The 21,960-nt window shown below is 45.4% G+C and overlaps 1 protein-coding gene and 2 long non-coding RNA genes across 3 annotated transcripts in view; 1 reads left to right on the top strand and 2 right to left on the bottom strand.

Annotated features, from left to right (window-relative positions):
* LRMDA (leucine rich melanocyte differentiation associated) overlaps positions 1-6,334 on the bottom strand; it is a 744,858-nt gene extending 738,524 nt beyond the window's left edge. The window contains 1 exon segment of the mRNA XM_079977056.1: positions 6,083-6,334. Within this exon segment, the coding sequence (XP_079833182.1) occupies positions 6,083-6,112 (30 nt within the window). The 5' untranslated portion in view covers positions 6,113-6,334.
* Positions 6,335-10,145: 3,811 nt separating this feature from the next.
* LOC307216602 lies at positions 10,146-20,449 on the top strand. Its single transcript, XR_013839199.1, has 3 exons — positions 10,146-10,930; positions 17,958-18,090; positions 20,370-20,449. It is a non-coding gene; the product is annotated as an uncharacterized lncRNA (long non-coding RNA).
* Positions 16,931-18,057, bottom strand: LOC307216619. The gene is made up of 3 exons (XR_013839225.1): positions 17,947-18,057; positions 17,410-17,673; positions 16,931-17,203 (listed from the first exon to the last, which is right to left on the bottom strand). It is a non-coding gene; the product is annotated as an uncharacterized lncRNA (long non-coding RNA).
* Positions 20,450-21,960: the final 1,511 nt, after the last annotated feature.

Raw genomic sequence — 21,960 nt, 5'->3', positions numbered from 1 at the left:
TAGTGCACCCTTTTGGGCAGACAGGAATTCATGCTATCTGCACTTAACATCTTCAGGTGATGTCTGGGAACCCATGAACACAAATATTGCTTATGTCTGTTACCTCCAAGGAAAGGGAGAAGAGACTCCACTCAAAGTTGCAATTTATCACCTTCTAAGACTATGGGGGCGGGACGCAGGTGGCACTGTGGGTTAAAGCCTCAGCGCCTAGGGCTTGCCAATCGAAAGGTCGGCGGTTCGAATCCCTGCGGCGGGGTGCGCTCCCGCTGCTCGGTCCCAGCGCCTGCCAACCTAGCAGTTCAAAAGCACCTCCGGGTGCAAGTAGATAAATAGGGACCGCTTACCGGCGGGAAGGTAAACGGCGTTTCCGTGTGCGGCTCTGGCTCTGGCTCTGGCCAGAGCAGCGATGTCACGCTGGCCACGTGACCCGGAAGTGTCTCCGGACAGCGCTGGCCCCTGGCCTCTTAAGTGAGATGGGCACACAACCCCAGAGTCTGTCAAGACTGGCCCGTACGGGCAGGGGTACCTTTACCTTTACCTTTACCTAAGACTATGGGGAAGGGGCTCTTTGTTTATTTAATAAGTTCATAGAAAATACATGAGGCTACAGACATAAGACATTGTCCCATATGCCCATGGCCTTGTACAGTACTCAGGAAACATACAGATGCTCAAGCACACTAAAGAGGTCTGAGGTTTCAGAACACCATAGCCATGTAGAGCTTCTAAGCTGCATTAAGACAGTTTAATACATGCATAGAAAGGGAGAATTTTGACAGGTAAAGCTTCTTAAAACTGCAGTACCTCGATGAGAGAAGTTGCATCTAAATCCCTTTAATGTGTTAGGCACAGGAGCCCTGTTTCACACCTAGTCTGACAAATAGCCTCATAGGAGAGTATACCAAACCTGTACTCCAGAACTTTCCAAACTTTTCATGTTGGTGGCACACTTTTGAGACATGAATCATTTCGCAACACAGTAATTCAGTTTTACTAGCAAACCAGAGGTTAAACCAACCCCTTTCCAGCCCTGAGGCAAGCATGGGGAGTGTTTGCATGACACACCTACACACTGCAGCTGACACACTAACGCAGGGGTCAGCAAGGTTTATCTTGCCTGGGCTGGATCGGTCCCATGGAGATCCCTCTGTGGGCTGGATTTCGGGCACGTATGAGGTGATTTTTGCATGAGGTGCGCAGACACGATTTTCAGTGTCTGCACAGGAGTGAATTTTGGCACAGCGGAAGTGAGTCCCTGCACTGAGCTGTGCTACGTTGGTATCTTGGTTCAGGGGTGACTCATGGGCTGGTCAAACAACCTCCACGGGCCGCTTCCAGCCCATGGGCCTTAGATTGCTGACCCCTGCACTAACTTGTCCCAACACACAGTTTGGAAAGCTCTGCCATAATCCTGTGCACACTTACTTGCAGTGTAATGAACTCAGATATATAAGATAATTGCCAAATGGCACCTTAAACGGAGATTATGGTCACCACAACAGAATGTCTAGGCACCTTTTTTTGCAACGAAATTTATTATTATTATTTAGGGTTGCCATATTTTGAAGAGCAAAAAAGGGGACATTGTGATGACTCTCATTTTAAATACCACTACTATATGTAGGCTACAGAAGCTGTGATCTACTGCTGAGGGGGCAGGAGAAGAGAAGAGGAAAGCAAGTCTTCAACCACCAGTCATATCTATGTCTCATCCAGAAAGTATAGCCAGAGACATTTTGGGAAATTTAAAAAATCCACCCAGAAAGAAATTTTACACCCTGAAAAGGAGGGCATGTCCTGGAAAAAGAGGACACACACCAACCCTATCATTGTTATTATTCCTTTCATTTCTTTACTACTTTATATTTAAAAAAAAAGTGGTTTACAACACATTAAAACATCAAATAAAACAATCCAGAATAAAACCAATTCAATTCATATTCAAGCCCATATTTATTTACCTACTTAATTTACTGTAGATAGCAGTAAATTAAGTAGGTAAATATATATGGGCTTGAATATTAATTGAATTGGTTTTACAATTCAACTGCTGTGGTTCTGTCCCACAGCAAAAGTACTCTAAGAGGTCAGTGTGGTGTAATGGTTAGTGTATTGGACTAGAACAGGGGTAGGCAACCTAAGGCCCGGGGGCCGGATGCAGCCCAATCGCCTTCTCAAAATGGCCCACAGACAGTCCGGGAATCAGGGTGTTTTTACATGAGTAGAATGTGTCCTTTTATTTAAAATGCATCTCTGGGTTATTTGTGGGGTCTGCCTGGTGTTTTTTACATGAGAAGAATGTGTGCTTTTATTTAAAATGCATCTCTGGGTTTTTTGTGGGGCATTGGAATTTGTTCATATATTTTTTTCAAAATATAGCCCAGCCCACCACATGGTCTGAGGGACGGTGAACCGGCCCATGGCTGAAAAAGGTTGCTGACCCCTGGACTAGGACCTAGGAGATCAGGGTTCTAATCCCCACTCACTCATGAAGCTCACTGGGTGACCTTGGGCCAGTCACAGCCTCTTAACCTACTTTACAGGGTCATTGTAGGGATTAACTGAGGAGGGGTGTGAACTATGTACTTCTTGGAGAAAAAGGCAGGATATAAGTGCAATAAATAAGCTCTTCTGTGCTCACCAGCTTAGGAAAGTTGGAGGGGCCAGCCAGATGGAGATGTCAGCCACCAGCCTGGCATCCAGAGATCTCCACATGGTGGCAATTGAACCTGCCCCAATTGCAAAACACACCTGGTGAATTTCAAATATTGCTTTACTTCTGAATAAATTCACACGGGTTCTGGCTTTTAGACTGAAATCCAAAAATACACTTACCAGGATAAAAATCCCATGGAATGTGCTCAGACTTACTTCCAAATATGTATATAGTCAAACTATGGTAACTGATTCTTCATTTTTAGGGACCACACCTTTTAAATGTTGTGACAAGCAAGAGAAAGCTCAAGGTTTAGTGCTCTAAAATGAATCCTATCCATAATCATGAAAAAATGTTTAGCATGTATACAGTCATACCTCAGAAGTTGAACAGAATCTGTTCTGGAAGTCCGTTCAACTTCCAAAGTGCAGCTTCTGATTGGCTGCAGGAAGCTCCTGCAGCCAATCGGAAGCCGTGGAAGCCCCGTTGGATGTTCGGCTTCCGAAAGAACGTTCAAGAACCGGAACACTCACTTCCAGTTTTCAATCGTTCGGGAGCCGAAACCTTCAACTCCGAAGGTGTTCGGGAGCAGAGGTACGGCTGTATAGTGAAGACCATCAAGCCTATAAAGAAAGAAGGATCAGAGAAGGATTGCTCAACAGCACAACTTATTTACGACAAGAAAATGGACTTTTCTACACAACAGATCATTATCAAAAGAGACAGTGGTGACTATTAGCATAGGGTGTTAGACAAACCTTGTGGAGAACATAGGTTTTTCAACAGCTATTAGCAAAAATAGAACATCCATGTTCAGAGGCAGTAAAGCTCTTTCATCTGGTACAGCAGAGCTCTTTTATGGTTGTAATTCATTAGTTGCTATCTCAATGAAAAGTCTATTACTCTACCCTCAGACGTTTCTGTAATCTGTGCAAAATGTTTCTCAAAAAAAGGAAGAAAAGTGATACATAGTTTGTAGGTATCTTTGCGTACTGTTTCTATCTTGCAGAAACAAAGAACAAACACACACACAAACACCTTGAAAATGGTTACTACTATGCTGAAAATGGAAGTTGAGGCATGGGCAGTAAACCCCCTTTTCAAAATAAAAAGAACACACATACACCATATTTAATTTCATGACAGCTATGTGCAATTTTATTATTTTCTGTTTTGCAAGCAAAACTTCAGTGTAACTATGTCAGCACCCACAGCTGATCTGAAACATGTATCGAACCCTCCCCATGGACACATGGCTTTTAAGTGCAGCATGTTGTAATGAGGACACTGGTAGCAGCTGCAGCATAATGGCAGGAATAATAATTAGTATTACCACCTGGGCAAAAGTGCATTCTGCAAAACGTGTTAAGAAAGCAAGCCTTTCTCAATGGGCTTGCTGGAAGCCCCCTTGGTCCAAATCTTACAACTGTTGTGAACTCAGTAAGTGGCCCTTAGGCAAGCCACTCTTCCTCAGCCTTTTCCCACCTGCAACAGTCAAGATAAAATAGCTGGCCTATATTACAGGGTTGTTGCATACAAAGCAATGTGTACAAAACTCTACACGTGCTCCTTATCCATATGAGACATGCACAGACCCTTTAGCAGCAATGGGAGTGGGGACCTTAAGAGCATGCTTGGTTTTGATCATTTTATCTGTGGGTCAGAGAAACTTAAACCTTCTGCTAGTAAGCGGAATATATACTCTGCATCCACAGTGAAGTTTAAAGCAACAGTTAGAGGACATTACCCCTACAGTAAGAGTTTGAGGGCACAGCCCTGTTCCAAAGAGGTGATGTCTAGGAACCCATGAACACAAATATTGCTTATGTCTGTTACCTCCAAGGAAAGGAAGAAGAGACTCCACTCAAAGTTGCAATCTATCACCTTCTAAGACTATTGGGGGGCTGTTTGTTTATTCCTTAAGTTCACAGAGAATACATGAGGCTACAGACATATGCCCATGGCCTTGTACAGTACTCAGGAAACGTACAGATGCTCAGGCACACTAAAGAGGTCTGAGGCTTCAGAACACCATAGCCATGTAGAGCTCCCAAGCTGCATTAAGACAGTTTAATACATGCATTAGAAAGGGAGAATTTTGGCAGGTAAAGCTTCTTATAACTGCAGTACCTTGATGGGAGAAGTTGCATCTAAATCCCTTTAATGCATTAGGCACAGGAGCCCTGCTTCACACTCAGTCTGACAAACAGCCTCATACGAGAGTATACCAAGCCTGTACTCCAGAGCATTCCAAACTTTTCATGTTGGTGACACACTTTTTAGACATGCATCATTTTGCAATGCAGTAATTCAGTTTTGCATCATTTCATGACACAGTAATTCAGTTTTACTAGCAAACCGGAGGTTAAACTAACCCCTTTCCAGCCCTGGGAGGAGCGTGGGGAGCGTTTGCACAACACACCTACACACTGCAGCTGACACACTAACGTGTCCCGACACACAGTTTGGAAAGCTTTGCCGTAATCCTGTGCACACTTCCTTGCAGTGTAAGAAACTCACATAGATAAGCTAATTGCCAAATGGCACTTTAAACAGAGATTATGGTCACCACAAGAGAATATCTAGGCACCTTTTCTTGCAATGAAATTTATTATTATTATTTAGGGTTGCCATATTTTGAAGAGCAAAAAAGGGGACACTGTGATGACTCTCGTTTTAAATACCACTACAGTGGGACCTCGGGTTAAGTATTTAATTCGTTCTGGAGGTCCGTACTTAACCTGAAACTGTTCTTATCCTGAGGTATCACTTTAGCTAATGGGGCCTCCTGCTGCGCCGCCGGAACACAATTTCTGTTCTTATCCTGAAGCACTATTTCTGGGTTAGCGGAGTCTGTAACCTGAAGCGTATGTAACCTGAAGCATATGTAACCCGAGGTACCACTGTACTATATGTAGGCTATAGAAGCTGTGATCTATTGCTTAGGGGGGCAGGAGAAGAGAAGAGGAAAGCAAGTCTTCAACCACCAGTCATGACTATGTCTCATCCTGAAAGTTCAAAACGGCTGTAATGAGCAGGAACTGCTCCCCATTGGATGCAATAATAATAATAATAGTCATTTGAGAGAGTTTTCCCATAGCCAGCTTGAACCCATGACTTGGGACTAGGGGGGGGGGGGGCTGACGCCATGAGGAGAAAGGGGAAGGGAAATTCTTCCCCTTCTTCATCTTCTCCTCGTTGCGTTGGGGGAGGGAGAGAGAAGTCAGGCGTTTTGGGTAAGAGGAAGCACGAGAGAGAAGTTTTAAAGGACTCCAAGCAGAGGCTGAGAAAGGAAGGGGGGCGGGAGAAGAAAGCGAAACTGAGAGACGCTTAAAGGAAAGACGCCGCCCGCCCCCCCGCCCCCCAACCAACCAAGTGTTTCTGTCAAACAAATAGGGTTAGGTGGGCGAGTGGGGAGGCACTTACTTGAGTTCCATTTACCACGACCCCTGACATCTCTGCCCCCACAATGTGCTGCCTCTCTCTCCCCACACGCCCCACTCAAGGGAGAGGCAAGACTCCTGAGGGGACTTTTCGCTTCTCCTAAGGTGGCCGCCCCTGGTGGGCTGAGGGGAAGGAGCGCGACGGGCGGGGGAGGGGGGGAGGAAAGAAAAAAAAGGCGCGAAAAAGAGCTCCTCAGCCTTCCCCAGCTGCGCCTGCAATTAAATGCCCTGGGAGGAAGCCCAGCTGTCGTCAGCTGATCCCGAGGCGGAAGAGCCCGCGTTGACTGAGGCCCGCGCTATTCCGGGTTCCTCACGTGAGCGAGGCAGTGGCGTAGCGTGGGGGGTGCAGGGGGGGCCGGCCGCACCGGGCGCAACATCTGGGGGTTAGGGGTAGGGGTAGGGTTAGGGGGCGCAAATCCATGGGTTAGGGGGCGCAAATTACTTGCCTTGCCCCGGGTGCTGACAACCCACGCTACGCCACTGGAGCGAGGCGAGGGGCCTCTTACGCGTGGACCCAAAACCGTCGGGGGCCAGGTGGGATGCAACTTCTCCTCCCAGGATGAGCTTACCTGGGAGCAAAGACTGCCTTTTTTTTTTTTTTTCAAACTTGGGTGCCCAGGTGTTGTTGATAATTTTTATTAATTTTTCCTTTTTTATTAAGTTTTCGTTTTACAATATTTAAATACATCCTTCCTGGATTTTTCATGTTTTTTTGGCTCATATGAGCTAATCGGCTTCCTTCCCTCCCTCCTCAAAGCTAAAGGACCCCTGACAGTAAAGTCCAGTCATGAACGACTCTGGGGTTGCGGCGCTCATCTCGCTTTACTGGCCGAGGGAGCCGACGTTTGTCCGCAGAGTTTTTCCAGGTCATGTGGCCAGCATGACTAAGCCGCTTCTGGAGAACCAGAGCAGCGCACCGAAACGCTATTCACCTTCCCGCTGGAGTGGTACCTATTTATCTACTTGCACTTTGATGTGCTTTCGAACTGCTAGGTTGGCAGGAGCTGGGACCGAGCAACGGGAGCTCACCCCGTCGTGGGGATCTTAACCACCTACCTTCCGATCGGCAAGCCCTAGGCTTAGTGGTTTAGACCACAGCGCACCCTTGTCCCTCCCACCTTATGGATGCATTAATTCTTTATTGTGGTTGCAGCAGTCACGCCTCTTCCTGATTATATCATTCCAATTAACCAATTTTTATTCATTTTTCAGTTACAATCCAATAAATGCCTCACTATAACAATACCAAATTATAATGCAATTGCTAATACCAATCATAAAAATACTGAATTATATAATTCAGGTCCACACACACACCTGCGTGCTATATTTGATAGTTTGATTATTTTCTTTATTTCTGCATTCCAAAATCTTACTAATTTCAATTACATTCCGGTCAAAATAATAATCCCTTATGCAACAACTGCAATATTAATAACTTCCATTCATGCTTGACACATTAAATGATTTATAGAACTACAAGTGAGGCACTCAAACTATATCCTTGTTCTTCCTGTGTGTGGCAATTATTCTGTCCGTAGTAATTCTTCCTGTCCTTGTAAAATGTTATGTCTATCTTTTCCCGGTTGTTGTTGTTCTCCATCAGATGTTGTTGGGCTACAATGCCCATCATCCCTGACCACTGGTCCTGGTAGCTAGGGATGATGGGAGAGCCAGTGTGGTGTAGTGGTTAAGAGCGGTGGACTCGTAATCTGGTGAACCGGGTTCGCGTCTCCGCTCCTCCACATGCAGCTGCTGGGTGACCTTAGGATAGTCACACTTCTTTGAAGTCTCTCAGCCTCACCCACCTCACAGAGTGTTTGTCGTGGGGGAGGAAGGGAAAGGAGGTTGTTAGCCGCTTTGAGACTCCTTCAGGTAGTGATAAAGCGGGATATCAAATCCAAACTCTTCTTGTAGTCGAGCAACAGCCAGGGGACCCATGTTTGAGAAACGTTTTGGAGTCTAGCCCATTCCCCCCCCCCCAAAAAAAAAAATTGGGTCTCCAGCTGTGGTCGAGCTGCAACTCCCATGATCTCCAGCTGGCAGGACTCAGTGGTCACAAATGATGAGAGTTGTAGTCCAAACACAGTTGGAGTCCCAAGTTTGGGAAACAGTAGTCTAGCCCTTGCAGCTGCTTCCATTGACACATTGCTTGCTGTTAGGACACAGGAATAGATTAAGGCTGAGAGAGATGCTGGGTGGTCTTGCATCAGCCAGTGAGCTTCATAACTGAGTGGGGATTTGAACCCAGGTTCCATTGGCCCGAGTCTAACACACTTCCATACTGTCACATTGTCCTCCTGAAACCAAAAGGGGTTGTAGCCAGAGAACGAGCTGGAGCTTGGAAAAGCACTGGAAAAAAGTTGGAGCTGGGAGAGATACTCCTGCCTGAACCCCTGGAGAGCTGTTGCCAGCCAGTGTAAACAGAACTGAGCTAGAGGGACCGATGGATCTGACTCAGAATAAGTCAACTTACTACACTCCTATGGTTACAGAGACAAAAGTAAGGGAAGATTGGTCTCCAGTCACAGAACAAGCACTACTAGAAATGCACCTGCAAGGGAGGAATAGCCTGGATTTAAGCTGGGTTTAAATGCCTCTTGTGGGGACGCAGGTGGCGCTGTGGGTTAAAGCCTCAGCGCCTAGGACTTGCCGATCGAAAGGTCGGCGGTTCGAATCCCTGCGGCGGGGTGCGCTCCCGCTGCTCGGTCCCAGCGCCTGCCAACCTAGCAGTTCGAAAGCACCTCCGGGTGCAAATAGATAAATAGGGACCGCTTACCAGCGGGAAGGTAAACGGCGTTTCCATGTGCAGCTCTGGCTCGCCAGAGCAGCAATGTCACGCTGGCCACGTGACCCGGAAGTGTCTCCGGACAGCGCTGGCCCCTGGCCTCTTAAATGAGATGGGCGCACAACCCCAGAGTCTGTCAAGACTGGCCCGTACGGGCAGGGGTACCTTTACCTTTACCTTTTTAAATGCCTCTTAATAACTTGCCTCTGAACTACAACACCATCAACCTAATTTCCTTTTCATGATCCTCTGTACATCCGCCTGTTCTTGTGTGTGTAGTCCAGGCATGGGGAACCTGTGGTCCTCCAGATATTGGACTATAGCTCTCAAAATCCTTGGCCGTTGGCGATGCTGATGGGAGCTGGAATCCAAGAACACCTGGAGGGCCACAGGTTTCCCGTGCCCGAATTAGCCTATGTTATTGTAAGCTTGCGACCAGGTCTGTGCTTTTTATTTTAGTTGTGCTGTGCCTAGCTATTAACATCATTTTAATATTCAATTCAATGGTGCTTATGCAGAACTTTCTAGTGGCTTGTGTGCCACAGATCATCCTGTCACTTGGCCAACCGGATAAGCAGATAGCTCAGTCGGTAGAGCATGAGACTCTTAAGGTCAGGGTTGTAGGTTCAAGCCCCATGTTGGGCAAAAGATTCCTGCATTGCAGGGGTTAGACTAGATGCCCCTCGTGGTCCCTTCCAGCTCTACACTTCTATGGTTCTATGGGTCAACCTTAATGGCACCCAACATTCATCAGCTGCAGTGCAGGTTTAACCTTGCATCATGGAATAGTTACTTCTGGTCTGACAGCATTTTGTTTTTGTATGTTATTAATACCGAGTCACCTGATTGTGATGTGGTTTGCACGTGGTTGCTAAAATTGTTAATCCACCCCATGCACCTTTACCTTAGTTTCTTCCCTTCTTGTTACCCTATCAGAGATGGCATGCATGGAGATACTCACTTCTTCAAATGCATTTGTCTTTTCCTGCCCCCCTATGGTGCATTAACCTCTTCTCTATTTATATTGGCTTTCTTTTATTGTTTCCTCTTTGTCTATATATCTATATGCCTATGAGGTAGTGCATTTGACTGAGGTCATTCTGTCTGCAACATCCATCACCTCATTGGTCACCAGGGTTGATTTGATTGACTTGGTTAGCTAGGCAAGTGCTACCTTCCTCCCTCATGCTCTGTGGAAGAAGGAAACCATCCCAGAAAAACAGGAATTTGTTGCTTTTCACTTAAGGGTTTGAGACACTGGACACCAGGCATCAGATGATCCAACCCCCCACAGTAGGTTGCCAGGAATGGATAAAACAAGGAAAGTTCTTACCAATGCTTTTTATTCAATATTCACAGAGAGAGGCTTAGAAATCCAGCCTCTTAGAGTAATGGTGTTGCTCCAAGTGACACCCCACCCCCTCCATCTCTCCCACTTCCTCATGAGTCATTGCTACGGGTACTGGAAAGGGCCTTTTGCCTTTGAGCTCTTTGCTCTCCTAGTTTCAATGCTCACTGGGTTCTGGGAGAGGGGGGTCTGGAATGCTTTCTAAAGACACTGAGTCTGTTAGCTGTGTCTCCCCTGGTGGTGCTTCTTCTTCTTCCTCCTCCTTTCCCATTATTTCCCAGTTTTTCCCCACATCTGCCTCTGAGCTGTGACCTTCTTCAAACCCCTGTTGTAATTCTGAACTGTCTCCTTCTTCTCTGGAAGGGTCAGGCTGGGGAGGCGGTCTCCACCATTCCTCCTCTGCCCAGTCCCTGCCACTGAAGAACATTCACCCCACATAGGTGAATGTTTCTAGCCCCCTCCCTAGAAACAATGGTGGCATCACTGATGACTTCATAATGAGCCTACTCTTATACTAAGGTCAGACCCACTGCCTACCCCAATAAAGTCCCAGACAATGCTATTACCAAGATCCTCTGACTGGAAATATCAGGCCTTGAACCAGGGGTTTTCTGAATGTACAGCATGTGTTTTACCACTGAGCACAGCACTTTTCCATCTGCTGTAATAGTATGGGCTTAGACAGCAAGAATACGGTATGTTGCCATTCTAAGACTTTTTTGTAACCAAGAAGCTGAACCGTTAGACTGTTAGACCACCATCATGATGACCCCGGTTAATTCTGAACTCTGTTCCCTATTGCATTTTACTTTGCAACAACTTTAACGTTTTCCCAGTTCTGTTAGTTTTTATTGAAATATTCTATGGGTAAAGTGTTCTAATTTATAAGAAATGTAATACAAGTAAATATCAGTGTTTAACAGGCCTTGCTCATTGCTTGGCTTTTTTGAAGACCAGTTCTGAAAATGTGTTGTCTCGGTGTTCAAAGGCGATGGACATTGTAGTTATCTTTTACATACTTCTATTCACGTTCTCCAGGTATGCATAATTTTGCAAACCTCTCACTACACATGTCTCACTTCACCTGTGTTTATTCTGGGACTGAATCCCTGTTCTTAATAATGCTTCACTCATTGCTGTCATGGAGATATATCTCATTTGTCTTCTCCTGCCCTTTGCAACTGGTGCTTTCTGCCACACTCTCAGAAGGCGAAATTAAATGGTTTCTGGTAATGAAACGGTTTCTGAGTAACAGGCAAAGATCAAGTAACTGAGGAAGTGACTCTGGGGGCCAAGGGAGAATTTTTTGTTAGACCAGAAAGCTGTTATCGCTTGTTACAATCCCTCTAGTGTTGGTTAACTTATGTATCCGAAATAGCTAACCAATTACAGCTGGTGAAAAGTGCAGTGTGGTGGAGTAAAGCTGATTCATTTGCAGTCACCATAAAAGTGTGGTCAACATCTTTGCTGTGTAACATCAGGGCACACCTCTGAGAGAAACCCAGACTTTGAGAGGGTTCTACCATGGAAGGGCCTGAGGTTCTTGCCAGCAGATAATCAGTTAACAACACCCACTACTTCTCTCGTCAAAACTGCTTCCTGACAGTGCTATCAAATTTCAAAACTATACTGGCAATCATGATGGATTACTATTAGGTAGCCAGTGATTTTTTTCTCACCTTCGAAATCCAAAGAACTTCTCTTTTCTTTTCATATCTAACTTCACCACTGTAGATACATAGAAAAATGAAACTGTAAAAAAATAAGATTGGAATGGGTAAGAAACAAAGAGTAAGGTTAAAAAGCAAACACACTTTTACAGCACATCCTAAACCGTGTCTAACTCAGAATTAGTTCTAGGTAAGTGGAGTTAGGATCGTAGGCTTGGTGGTTTCTTTTACAATATAAAAGAAAGGATGGAGAGCATCTGGTCCTCCAGATACTGAACTGTAACTCTCAGCAGCCCCAGCCAGATGGCCAATGGTCAGGCACAGTTGATGGGAATTGTAGTCCAACAACAACTGAGGGCCACAGGTTCCCTCTCCCTGTTTTATACTTCTGTTGCTTGTGCTAGCTTGATCATCCTGCTGCCTCATTAAGTGAGTGCCAGGGGCACTATTGCATGTTTCATTGAGGAGGAGACTATCGACAAGGCTCAAAAGCTTACTCTTGAATGTATTAAAGCCTAATTTACAACACCAGCCATGTATTTTAACCCTATGTTGTTACTATACAATGTCTTATAATAAGCAAAGTCACTGACGCTACTGTGAGTGTTTCGGGGGTTTTTTTTCATTCACCCTTCACAATTGATGGGTATTTTGTACTTTGGTCTTCAAATATGCAATGCCTAATGAGAAGAAGCAGCTTTCAGTGCCATGGCTGCCGTGGATTCCTAGGAACTTGTCAAAGGTAGAAGTCTGCAGGCATGCTGAGAAGCAAGCAGGCAGAGAACTCAGTCTTCAGCTCAGACTAATGAGCCAGGCTAGAAGCAGTTTTATAGGACAAGGTGACATCCTTTTGGCCCCTTTTTAGCATATGATCTCTGCTGGTAGCTGCAATACCACCCATCAGCAGCAAGAGTGTAGTAGAAAGTAGGCCCTCCCTTCTCCGCCAAGCTACCATGATGGTGTAAAACGTACAAGGGTCCTACTGTGAGAGAGTCCCCAGGGCCTTACAGAATTGTAGCACTATGTGAAAGCTAAGGATTTTTAACAAGAAATCCCTAATCCACTTACAAGGCTGCATTTTCCCCCAAATGTCTTTATGTTACAGTTAAACCAGCATAAACCCATTAAAAATTATAGTGTTGATCAGGGATCAAGACCAGTGACCCTCCAAAAGTTGTTGGACTCCAACTCCCATCAGCCTAAGCCAGCGTGGTGGATGATGGGAGCTGGAGTCCATCAATATGGAAGGCCAGAAGTTCCCAATCCCTGCTGTAAAGGTAAAGGTAAAGGTAAAGGTAAAGGGACCCCTGACCATTAGGTGCAGTCGTGGCCGACTCTGGGGTTGCAGCGCTCATCTCGCTTTATTGGCCGAGGGAGCCAGCGTACAGCTTCCAGGCCATTGGCCAGCATGACTAAGCCGCTTCTGGTGAACCAAAGCAGCGCACGGAAACGCCGTTTATCTTCCCGCCGGAGCGGTACCTTTTTATCTACTTGCACTTTGATGTGCTTTCAAACTGCTAGGTTGGCAGGAGCAGGGACCGAGCAATGGGAGCTCACCCTGTCACGGGGATTCGAACCGCCGACCTTCTGATCGGCAAGTCCTAGGCTCTGTGGTTTAACCCACAGCACCACCCGCGTCCTAATCCCTGCTGTAGATGTACTCAAAAGAAAACAATCATAGTTGCACAATATTTGAATTGGTTTGGAATCCAGCAGAGCAAGTGGCCTCTTTACATATCCCCTGCCCCACACCAAAGAGATGACTGTCTGGAGGAGAAAGCCAGTTCAACACAGAGTGCATCCTTTCCTTGGTCTCTGTCACACAAAGGTGGGAATCCTTCGGCTCTCCAAATGTTGTTGAACTACAACTCCAATTAGTCCCAGCAAGCATGGCCAACGGCCAGGGATTATGGGACTTATAGTTCAGCGCAAAGGTTTCTCACACCTGCTGTAGTGCAAGGGAGCTGCACATGGAAAGCTGAATTGGGGGCATACCATGCAGAAAAAAGGTCAAAAATAAAAAAGGAAACTCAGAAAACTCTTAGATTTTAGAAATTTGATTTTTTGTTCAATATTACAAGTAAACATTGGCACCTTATGAACCCTTATCCTGAAATTGTAAAAAAAAGCAAAGAAAGGAAAAAGCTGTATCTGCAGGGAAATGGTTATTAGTGTTTCTCTTTTTTCTGCCTTAGTGCAGAAAATATTCCCTTTTTCCCCTTAATGTCTTCTGCTTCACTTCTTCCCAAACTTTATCCCCTGTGGTTTTGCTAAAAAAAATTATCTACAAATGAGAGATCACAAACAAATGGGTCCCTACATATAAAGTGGTACTTCCCCCACTTAATGATTGGTTTATTATTGTAATACTGCTTCGTTTAAAATACACAAAGGAGTTTTTAAAACTATACTGCTTCTAAAGGACCTTCCCTGGGAATTTTCAACATATTCTTTGCTTCCAGACCATTCTGTCATTGGCTTTATCTGCAGCTGCACAAAATGAGGCTGCAGGTATTACTTGGGCCACACAAAGCCTTAGCTCACTAGATTGGCTCCAAAACCTCCTTCCACTCTTGGTCAAAGCTAGGCTCAGAGCCAGTGGCATAGCGTGGGTTGTCAGCACCCGGGGCAAGGCAAGTAATTTGCGCCCCCTAACCCATGGATTTGCGCCCCCTAACCCTAACCCCCAGATGTTGCACCCGGTGCGGCCGGCCCCCCCCCCCTGCACCCCCCATGCTATGCCACTGCTCAGAGACCATGTTATGCTGGTCAAAGGAACCAATCCAAATGGGGTGATCACCAGGAGCTAGCAGGGTACAAACACCAACAAACAGGTTAAAGGCTTGATACCTTAGGAATGGGCTGCAAGTGAAGAATACATGTGAGAACCAACATTTAATTTACTCCACGGCAAGACACAGCTGGCTGGACGGTGCAGGGAACAGACCAAGAAGCAGAAGTTGGGGGCGTATCAGCAGAGGGGTTAGGAGAGGAGCAGGTCACTCTGTTGGCACCATGAAGATTTTTTTTTTAAGTGTTAGAGCAGGGATAGGCAACCTAAGGCCCCTGGACCACAAGCAGCCCACGGGGATCATTTAACTGGCTCATGAACCGCCCCTGAACCAAGCCGCCCACTTGGCGAGTCTCCACACGCTGTGCTAAACCGGTGCAGCGCAGCGCGGGCACTCGCTTCCGCAGTGCCAGAAATTGCATCTGTGCATGCTCAGACGCCGAAAATCGCAGCCGCGTGTGATCACACATGAACGTGACCCGGCTCATGGAGGGATCTCTGCTGGAGTGAACCGGCCCAGACGAGGTAAACCCTGCCGACCTCTGGGTTAGAGTGACACAGAACTTGTAGTAAAAATCAAGTCACAAACAATCCCTGTTCTTTCAGATTCCATTGGAAGCTGGAGTGGAAAACCACTTCAAGTTTAAACCAGATGTACCAATACTAAGACGTCAACAGTGTGTGACTTGTGTTTTTCTATTGCTATTGCTAGTACTGTATAGATGGGCAGCCTGAGAGAGTACAGCTGGCCCTGAAGCAGGAAGTGGTGTGCTATTGGCTCTCCTGGATCACCTGACTCCCAAGCAAAGAAGGAATCTGGCTGGCTGGCTGTCATGTCTGTTTCCTAGCTTGAAATTAATAAGGAGTAGGTAATGGGCATATGGCCAGATAGCTGTCCCACTATGGTTTTTAATCACAATCACAATAATAAATTCATACTAAATGCAGCATAAAGGATAAAACTTGACAGTTTCCTGACAGATGCAATACATGATGCAGACTCCATTTTAAAAACCTGAGCAGGAGCTTGATAGCAAGAGCACAAGTTGAGTTAACATTCCAAAAAAAGAAGAAAAAAAGAAGTGAATAAACGTTTGGTCTAAAAACCTGATGCTTTATTATGTCTCTAAAAGAGATAGCTTTACATTTTCACATGATGAATAAAAGCTTTTAATTTAGACACTCAATCAGCTTATGTAAAGTGGTATAGATTAAGATGAAAATCATTTGTAAATGTATTTGTCAGTGTTTCAAACTACCACCCTTTTCCTAGAAGAAATATTAATCAGAGAGAGCAACCCTGGTTGCTTGCAAAAACTACATAAAGCTATTTCTCATTCTAAGAAAGGACTTGTTCAATGCATTGAGTATTTATACATTTTTCTACTTATTCAAATCCATTTACACGAAATAGCAATGGCAGCCAACCTTAAGTTTACATTTACAAATCTTTAGTCATCTGTCATGTAAGGAGAATAGCTATCTCAAGATCTCCAGAAATTTTTCCTTTTAAAAATGAGAGAGGAGGAGGTTTTATCATTTTAAGTCCCCGAAGGAACTAGAAAATTAAAGGTAATACTGTACATGAATCAAAGCTCTTGAATGGCCAAGATACAACAGCAGCCTTCTCTGGTGGTAGATATCTCTGCATTAAGTTACATCTCTGACGTAGCTTGTTCCATTCAGACACTGCAAGTAGCAGAGTGGTCTCTATGCCACATGTAATTTGATAATTAAGTAATTCCTCACAGATAGACAATGCAGAAGTGCCCACTGAGGAGCCTCACCATTGTATCTCTGTATGAGCCAAAATGTTGACTCATGCAGAAACTTAGAAGGGGTGGCGTTCCATTTAAGGTAAAGGTACCCCTGCCCGTACTGGCCAGTCTTGACAGACTCTGGGGTTGTGCGCCCATCTCACTTAAGAGGCCAGGGGCCAGCGCTGTCCGGAGACACTTCCGGGTCACGTGGCCAGCGTGACATTGCTGCTCTGGCCAGAGCCAGAGCCAGAGCCAGAGCCGCACACGGAAACGCCGTTTACCTTCCCGCTGGTAAGCGGTCCCTATTTATCTACTTGCACCCGGAGGTGCTTTCGAACTGCTAGGTTGGCAGGCGCTGGGACCGAGCAGCGGGAGCGCACCCCGCCGCAGGGATTCGAACCGCCGACCTTTCGATCGGCAAGCCCTAGGCGCTGAGGCTTTAACCCACAGCGCCACCTGCGTCCCTCATGGCGTTCCATTTAGGGTAGATAAATTAATAGTGTTGCAGGCATAAGAGTAAAGCTGCCTTCGGTTTTAATTCAGAAAAAAAGATGTCTCAGCTATCAGATGTTTGGGAAGCAATGCTCTGAAAGCTGCTTCCCATGTTAATTGCTCATCGTAGGTGAACTGAGAAACGTTGGCTGTAAAAATGGCCCCAACAACTGCACAGCACACCTAAAGAAGGCGGGGGGCAGTTAATAAACAACATGCATTGCCCCCCTCAAAGCAAAACACTGAGATTTTAGCCTTTGATTTGGAAAACCGTTAAAAGGATATGCAATGAAATTCAACCAAGGGGAAGCGAGGAAGTCACTTAACAATGTTAATAAGTGTAATTTTCAATAAGGCTATGATTTATGTTTGTTTGTCTTATGTGTTTGTTTGTTTGTTTGTTTGTTTATAATGTTGTGAAAACCAATAAAAAAATGTTTGGGGAAAAAAGAGATTTTAGCCTTTGGCTGCCTTAATCTATTTGGCATTGGGTGAGGAATGACTGAAACCTGGCACTGCAGACAGCCACCTGTATGAAATACAATGGGCAGAGTTAATCCATTGCCTAGTGGGCAGCTGCATCCATGAGAACATTTACACTGTGCATCTGATGTCATTGAAAGCTGCTTTGAAGGCTTAACCGCCCTTCTCTCTCCACATGCTTTAAAGTTACAAAACATGCATGTATACTCAGGATCTCATCTATATCTTATCTGTGTTATGTACTCCAGTATGTACTTGAGCAGATCCTGAAGCTGAGGCTCCAGTACTTTGGCCACCTCATGAGAAGAGAAGACTCCCTGGAAAAGACCCTGATGTTGGGAAAGATGGAAGGCACAAGGAGAAGGGGATGACAGAGGACGAGATGGTTGGGCAGTGTTCTCGAAGCTACCAGCATGAGTTTGACCAAACTGCGGGAGGCAGTGGAAGACAGGAGTGCCTGGAGTGCTCTGGTCCAGGGGGTCACAAAGAGTCGGACACGACTAAACAACAACAACATGTACTTGAGCATGTACAAAAAATGAGAAGTGCCTTCCAGCATCAGACCAACATTAATCTCATCTAGCATTCTTGAAAGAATCCCAGGAACCAGGTAGGACACCACAGCCTAACATCTGCACAGCTGTTTCTGCTGCTGTCTGGTAAGTTTCGAAGGAAAAGGGAAGTGAATGGGATGGGATGGTTTTGGCAACAGCAGAGAGAGAGATGTCATCAGATAATAGCACCAGATTATCCCATTTTGAATCAAAACCTCATTTCAAGGCAGGGGACTGGACAAGCTTCAAAACGAGCCTTAGAGAACAGAATAACTAAAGTTGTGTTCCAAGCCCCCACCCTCAATAAGTCAGCATTGCACATACAATTTAAAGAGAAATCTATTGTTTGCTTAGGACATCTATCGCTTACCACTGAAAACTCCCCCACTTTCCTTACAGTGATTATTTACCACACCTTGATCCAAATATAGTTATAGCCAGATAAAGTATAATGATGGGCCAGAGAATATTGCTCCAGTGACCACACAGTGCCAGTTGGTTATCCCTGCTGAATAATAAAAGCAACATGCTCATCAGCTATAGTCTTATCTTTCATGTTAATGAAAATTGCTTTCAGACATTCTTCCAACAACTCAGGTTAAAAGCAATCCTGCCATCTTGTCATCATTTACAGATTTATCTTTCTTATTTCCCACTAATGGAGTTGCAAAGGCTCACTTGCTTATATGCTTCAGTTGCTTCTTCTCACCTCACTGCAGCCCACAAGCTGTTTCACAATATTCACTCTGTTTCAGCTTGAAGTTTTTGCAAGCGATCCCTTTTTATTTGTTTTTACTTAACGAGATTTATATAGTGCTTAATCAAAAAATCAACAGATTTTAAAAAGAAGTAGGCATAACAAAATTCAGATTCAAAGACCAATATACACAATAAGATTAAATGTGTTTAGATGTGTAAATCAAAGGGGTTTGTGACTCTGACATGCATAGGAAGTACACAATCTCATTTTAATTATTTGTAATAATCTTGATGCGTGTCAAAGAGTGAGCCAGCAGTAAATCACACTGTTCAAAGTTGGAGTTAACTATTAGCAAAAACACAATCTTCACAGACTTGGCTGAGTATTAGGCCTAATGAGCACAGCAGCTCATCTCTGGTGGGTCTTACCCCATGAATCAGTTGCGGAGACTGAAAATCCCCTCCTCTCCAGGACTTTTTCCAAGCAATCAGAGACTGTGCCTGGATGCAGCCTGCTGCTGCTCTGCCCATTTAATCCCTCTTCTGGTTCTGGGAGACAAGGAGGGAGGAGAGCTTGTCACAGCAGGAGGGGAAGACACCTGTGACTCTTCACCCACCTGACTCATCTCTACGTCTTGGCCTCCCTCATCTCCTGCATCAGCTTCTGCCTCTGATTCTCAACTTCTCTCTGGCACAGACTCTCCCTGTTCACAAAGCCCCGTTAACTCTTCAGCTTCTGACATCTTCTCTTCCCAGTCTTCTCCCTCTTCACACTCATCATTGTTCCACCACTACTCCCTGGGCTCTCAGCCTTCTTCCTTTGGTAGTTCCCCAATGGGTTCCTCTCCTCCCACCATTCCTCTATGCCAAACCAGTCCATGGCAATGTGGTGTGTAGAACCTGTGTCTGTATTGGCCAGAGTTCAGGGGTGGAGAACCTCAGGCCTGGGCCCCAAATGTGATTATGTATCTCTGTCTGACACTTGGGACATCCCCAGCCCATGCTCCTCACCATCTCTGACTTGAGTGTTTTTGCCTGGTTCAAACCTGTTCTGATAATGCCTCTGGCTCCCCTCAGCCTAAAAAAGTTCCCGACCCCTGATACAGGTCATTTTGAGGCATCGTTACATGTGGTGTGAAAATGGGAAGCTCTGCCAGGAAACCAGGATGACCTTGTAAAATAGGTTAATATTATTGTTCTCATAGGGACGCGGGTGGCACTGTGGGTTAAACCACAGAGCCTAGGGCTTGCTGATCAGAAGGTTGGTGGTTCGAATCCCCATGACGAGGTGAGCTCCCGTTGCTCGGTCCCAGCTCCTGCCAACGTAGCAGTTCGAAAGCATGTCAAAGTGCAAGTAGATAAATAGGTACTGCTCCGGCGGGAAGGTAAATGGCGTTTCCGTGCGCTGCTCTGGTTCGCCAGAAGTGGCTTAGTCATGCTGGCTACATGACCCAGAAGTTATATGCTGGCTCCCTCAGCCAATAAAGCGAGACGAGCGCAGCAACCCCAGAGTAGGCCATGACTGGACCTAATGGGCAAGGGTCCCTTTACCTATTGTTCTCATATGAGGTCTACTCCATGCACGGCACACAGGCAAGATCTGAATTGCAGGTTAACAGCTCAACTATTTTGTGCTAGCCTTATTGCATTCTTGGTTTTATTTTTCTATACTGCCCTTTCTATAGGAGCCCAGAGCAGTGAACAAGGAGAAAAGTGCAATCCCATACATCTCATTTATGCCAGAACCAGAATACATCTCTGCTTGGATCGACTTCCGGTCGGCGCCAGCGCTTAATGGCGGCTCTCTCCCGATCTCCGGAGAGAGGGCTGCTTCACGAGTTCGGGTCTGACCGCTACGGCGAAGCGGGGACCCCTAAAATCACAGGCGCGGAAGCCTGTGAACAAGGAGACTCGGTGGGCACCTTTTGCGCCCCCCCCCTTACTGCAAAAGAGCCTTTTTTAAGGCTCCGGAGGAGCATCGGGGGATCGTGCGGTGCTGAGAGTCGCTACCCAGCCCGTGAAGTGAAGCCACGTCGCCATAAGCGGAGAGCGCCGATTCCTTCCTGAAATCTGGACTGAAATTGAAATACCCGTAAGTAGGATTGGAAACCTACTGGGATTATAAAAAACGTTTGAAATTTGGCTGAAAACGGGGATGGTAAATAAAGGAAGTCTGCCTCCCCCGGTTTGCATGGCTTTTAAAGCAACGGAACTGGAAAGCCGCAATTGAAGGAAAAGTAACTTTGAATTTTTGAATTATTTAACTTTGGCATTGAACTCTAACTACCCCTCCAGCAAGCAGGAGCAGGGGGGGAAGAAAAGGAAACTCGGCTTAACCTGCATGAGAGGAAATTTAAGTGATTAATTCCTGCTGTCTCTGACTCTGGGAACAGACTGCCTGGGTGAAACGCTTTGACAGGAACTGTCTGACAAAACCTGCTGCAAAGCGGAGAGCTCAAATAGATACAATTTTTGGGACTTTACAGAAATATTACTGTTGCAATTGGAAGACTGAAAGTTTCTAAAAGACTGAAAGTTTCTAAAAAAAAACCTCTCTCCAAAGGGGTTTTCGGTTTCTTGGTTTCTTCTGCTTATTGGACACAATGTATTGCTCCCTCTAGAGGGCTGAAAGATTACAGTTGTAACATAGACTGTCAAATAAAAACAAGTCACTGGATTTTGCTACTTAAGAGCTGTTCCTGTGGGAACGACCTTGGGACATGAGTGGTTCCGCAGAAGACATAACAACAAGATCTAAGGCTAAAGCTGCACAAAAGAAAAGAGGCTCAATATCAGGCTTACTGCGAACAGGCACAGCTGGACAGGAGAAAGGAATAAACGTATTCATGGATTCAGTGACTCAAGCATTACTTAAAATAAATGAATCTTTAGAAAATTTGACTAAGCAGAGCACGGAGAATACCAAACAACTGACAGAACTTACAACAAAATTGGACTTAAATACCAAAAGCATTACATCTAATACAGAAACCATAAACAAATTGGTTCAAGGAAACGCCACAATTCGAAAAATTGCAGAAGAAGCTAAAATTACTGCAGAAACTACACAGGAAAGTCTAATACCAGTCTGTAAGAAGTTGGACCAGCATGAGGCGGCCTTGTCTTTGTGGGAGATGCAGAGGAAAGAGAAGAATTTGAGACTTAGGTTGGTCCCTGAAAGTGAAGTGGACTTTCTCACAAAAGAATTATCAGAATTTTGGCAGGTAAACTCAGAGGAAGAAGATTTTAAGATAACAACCGCCTTCAGATTGGGCA

Source organism: Podarcis cretensis, assembly GCF_951804945.1.
Source record: "Podarcis cretensis genome assembly, chromosome: 5".
Lineage (NCBI taxonomy): Eukaryota > Metazoa > Chordata > Lepidosauria > Squamata > Lacertidae > Podarcis > Podarcis cretensis.
The sequence above is the reverse complement of the archived record's forward strand: the minus strand, read 5'-3'. Positions and strand labels throughout refer to the sequence as shown.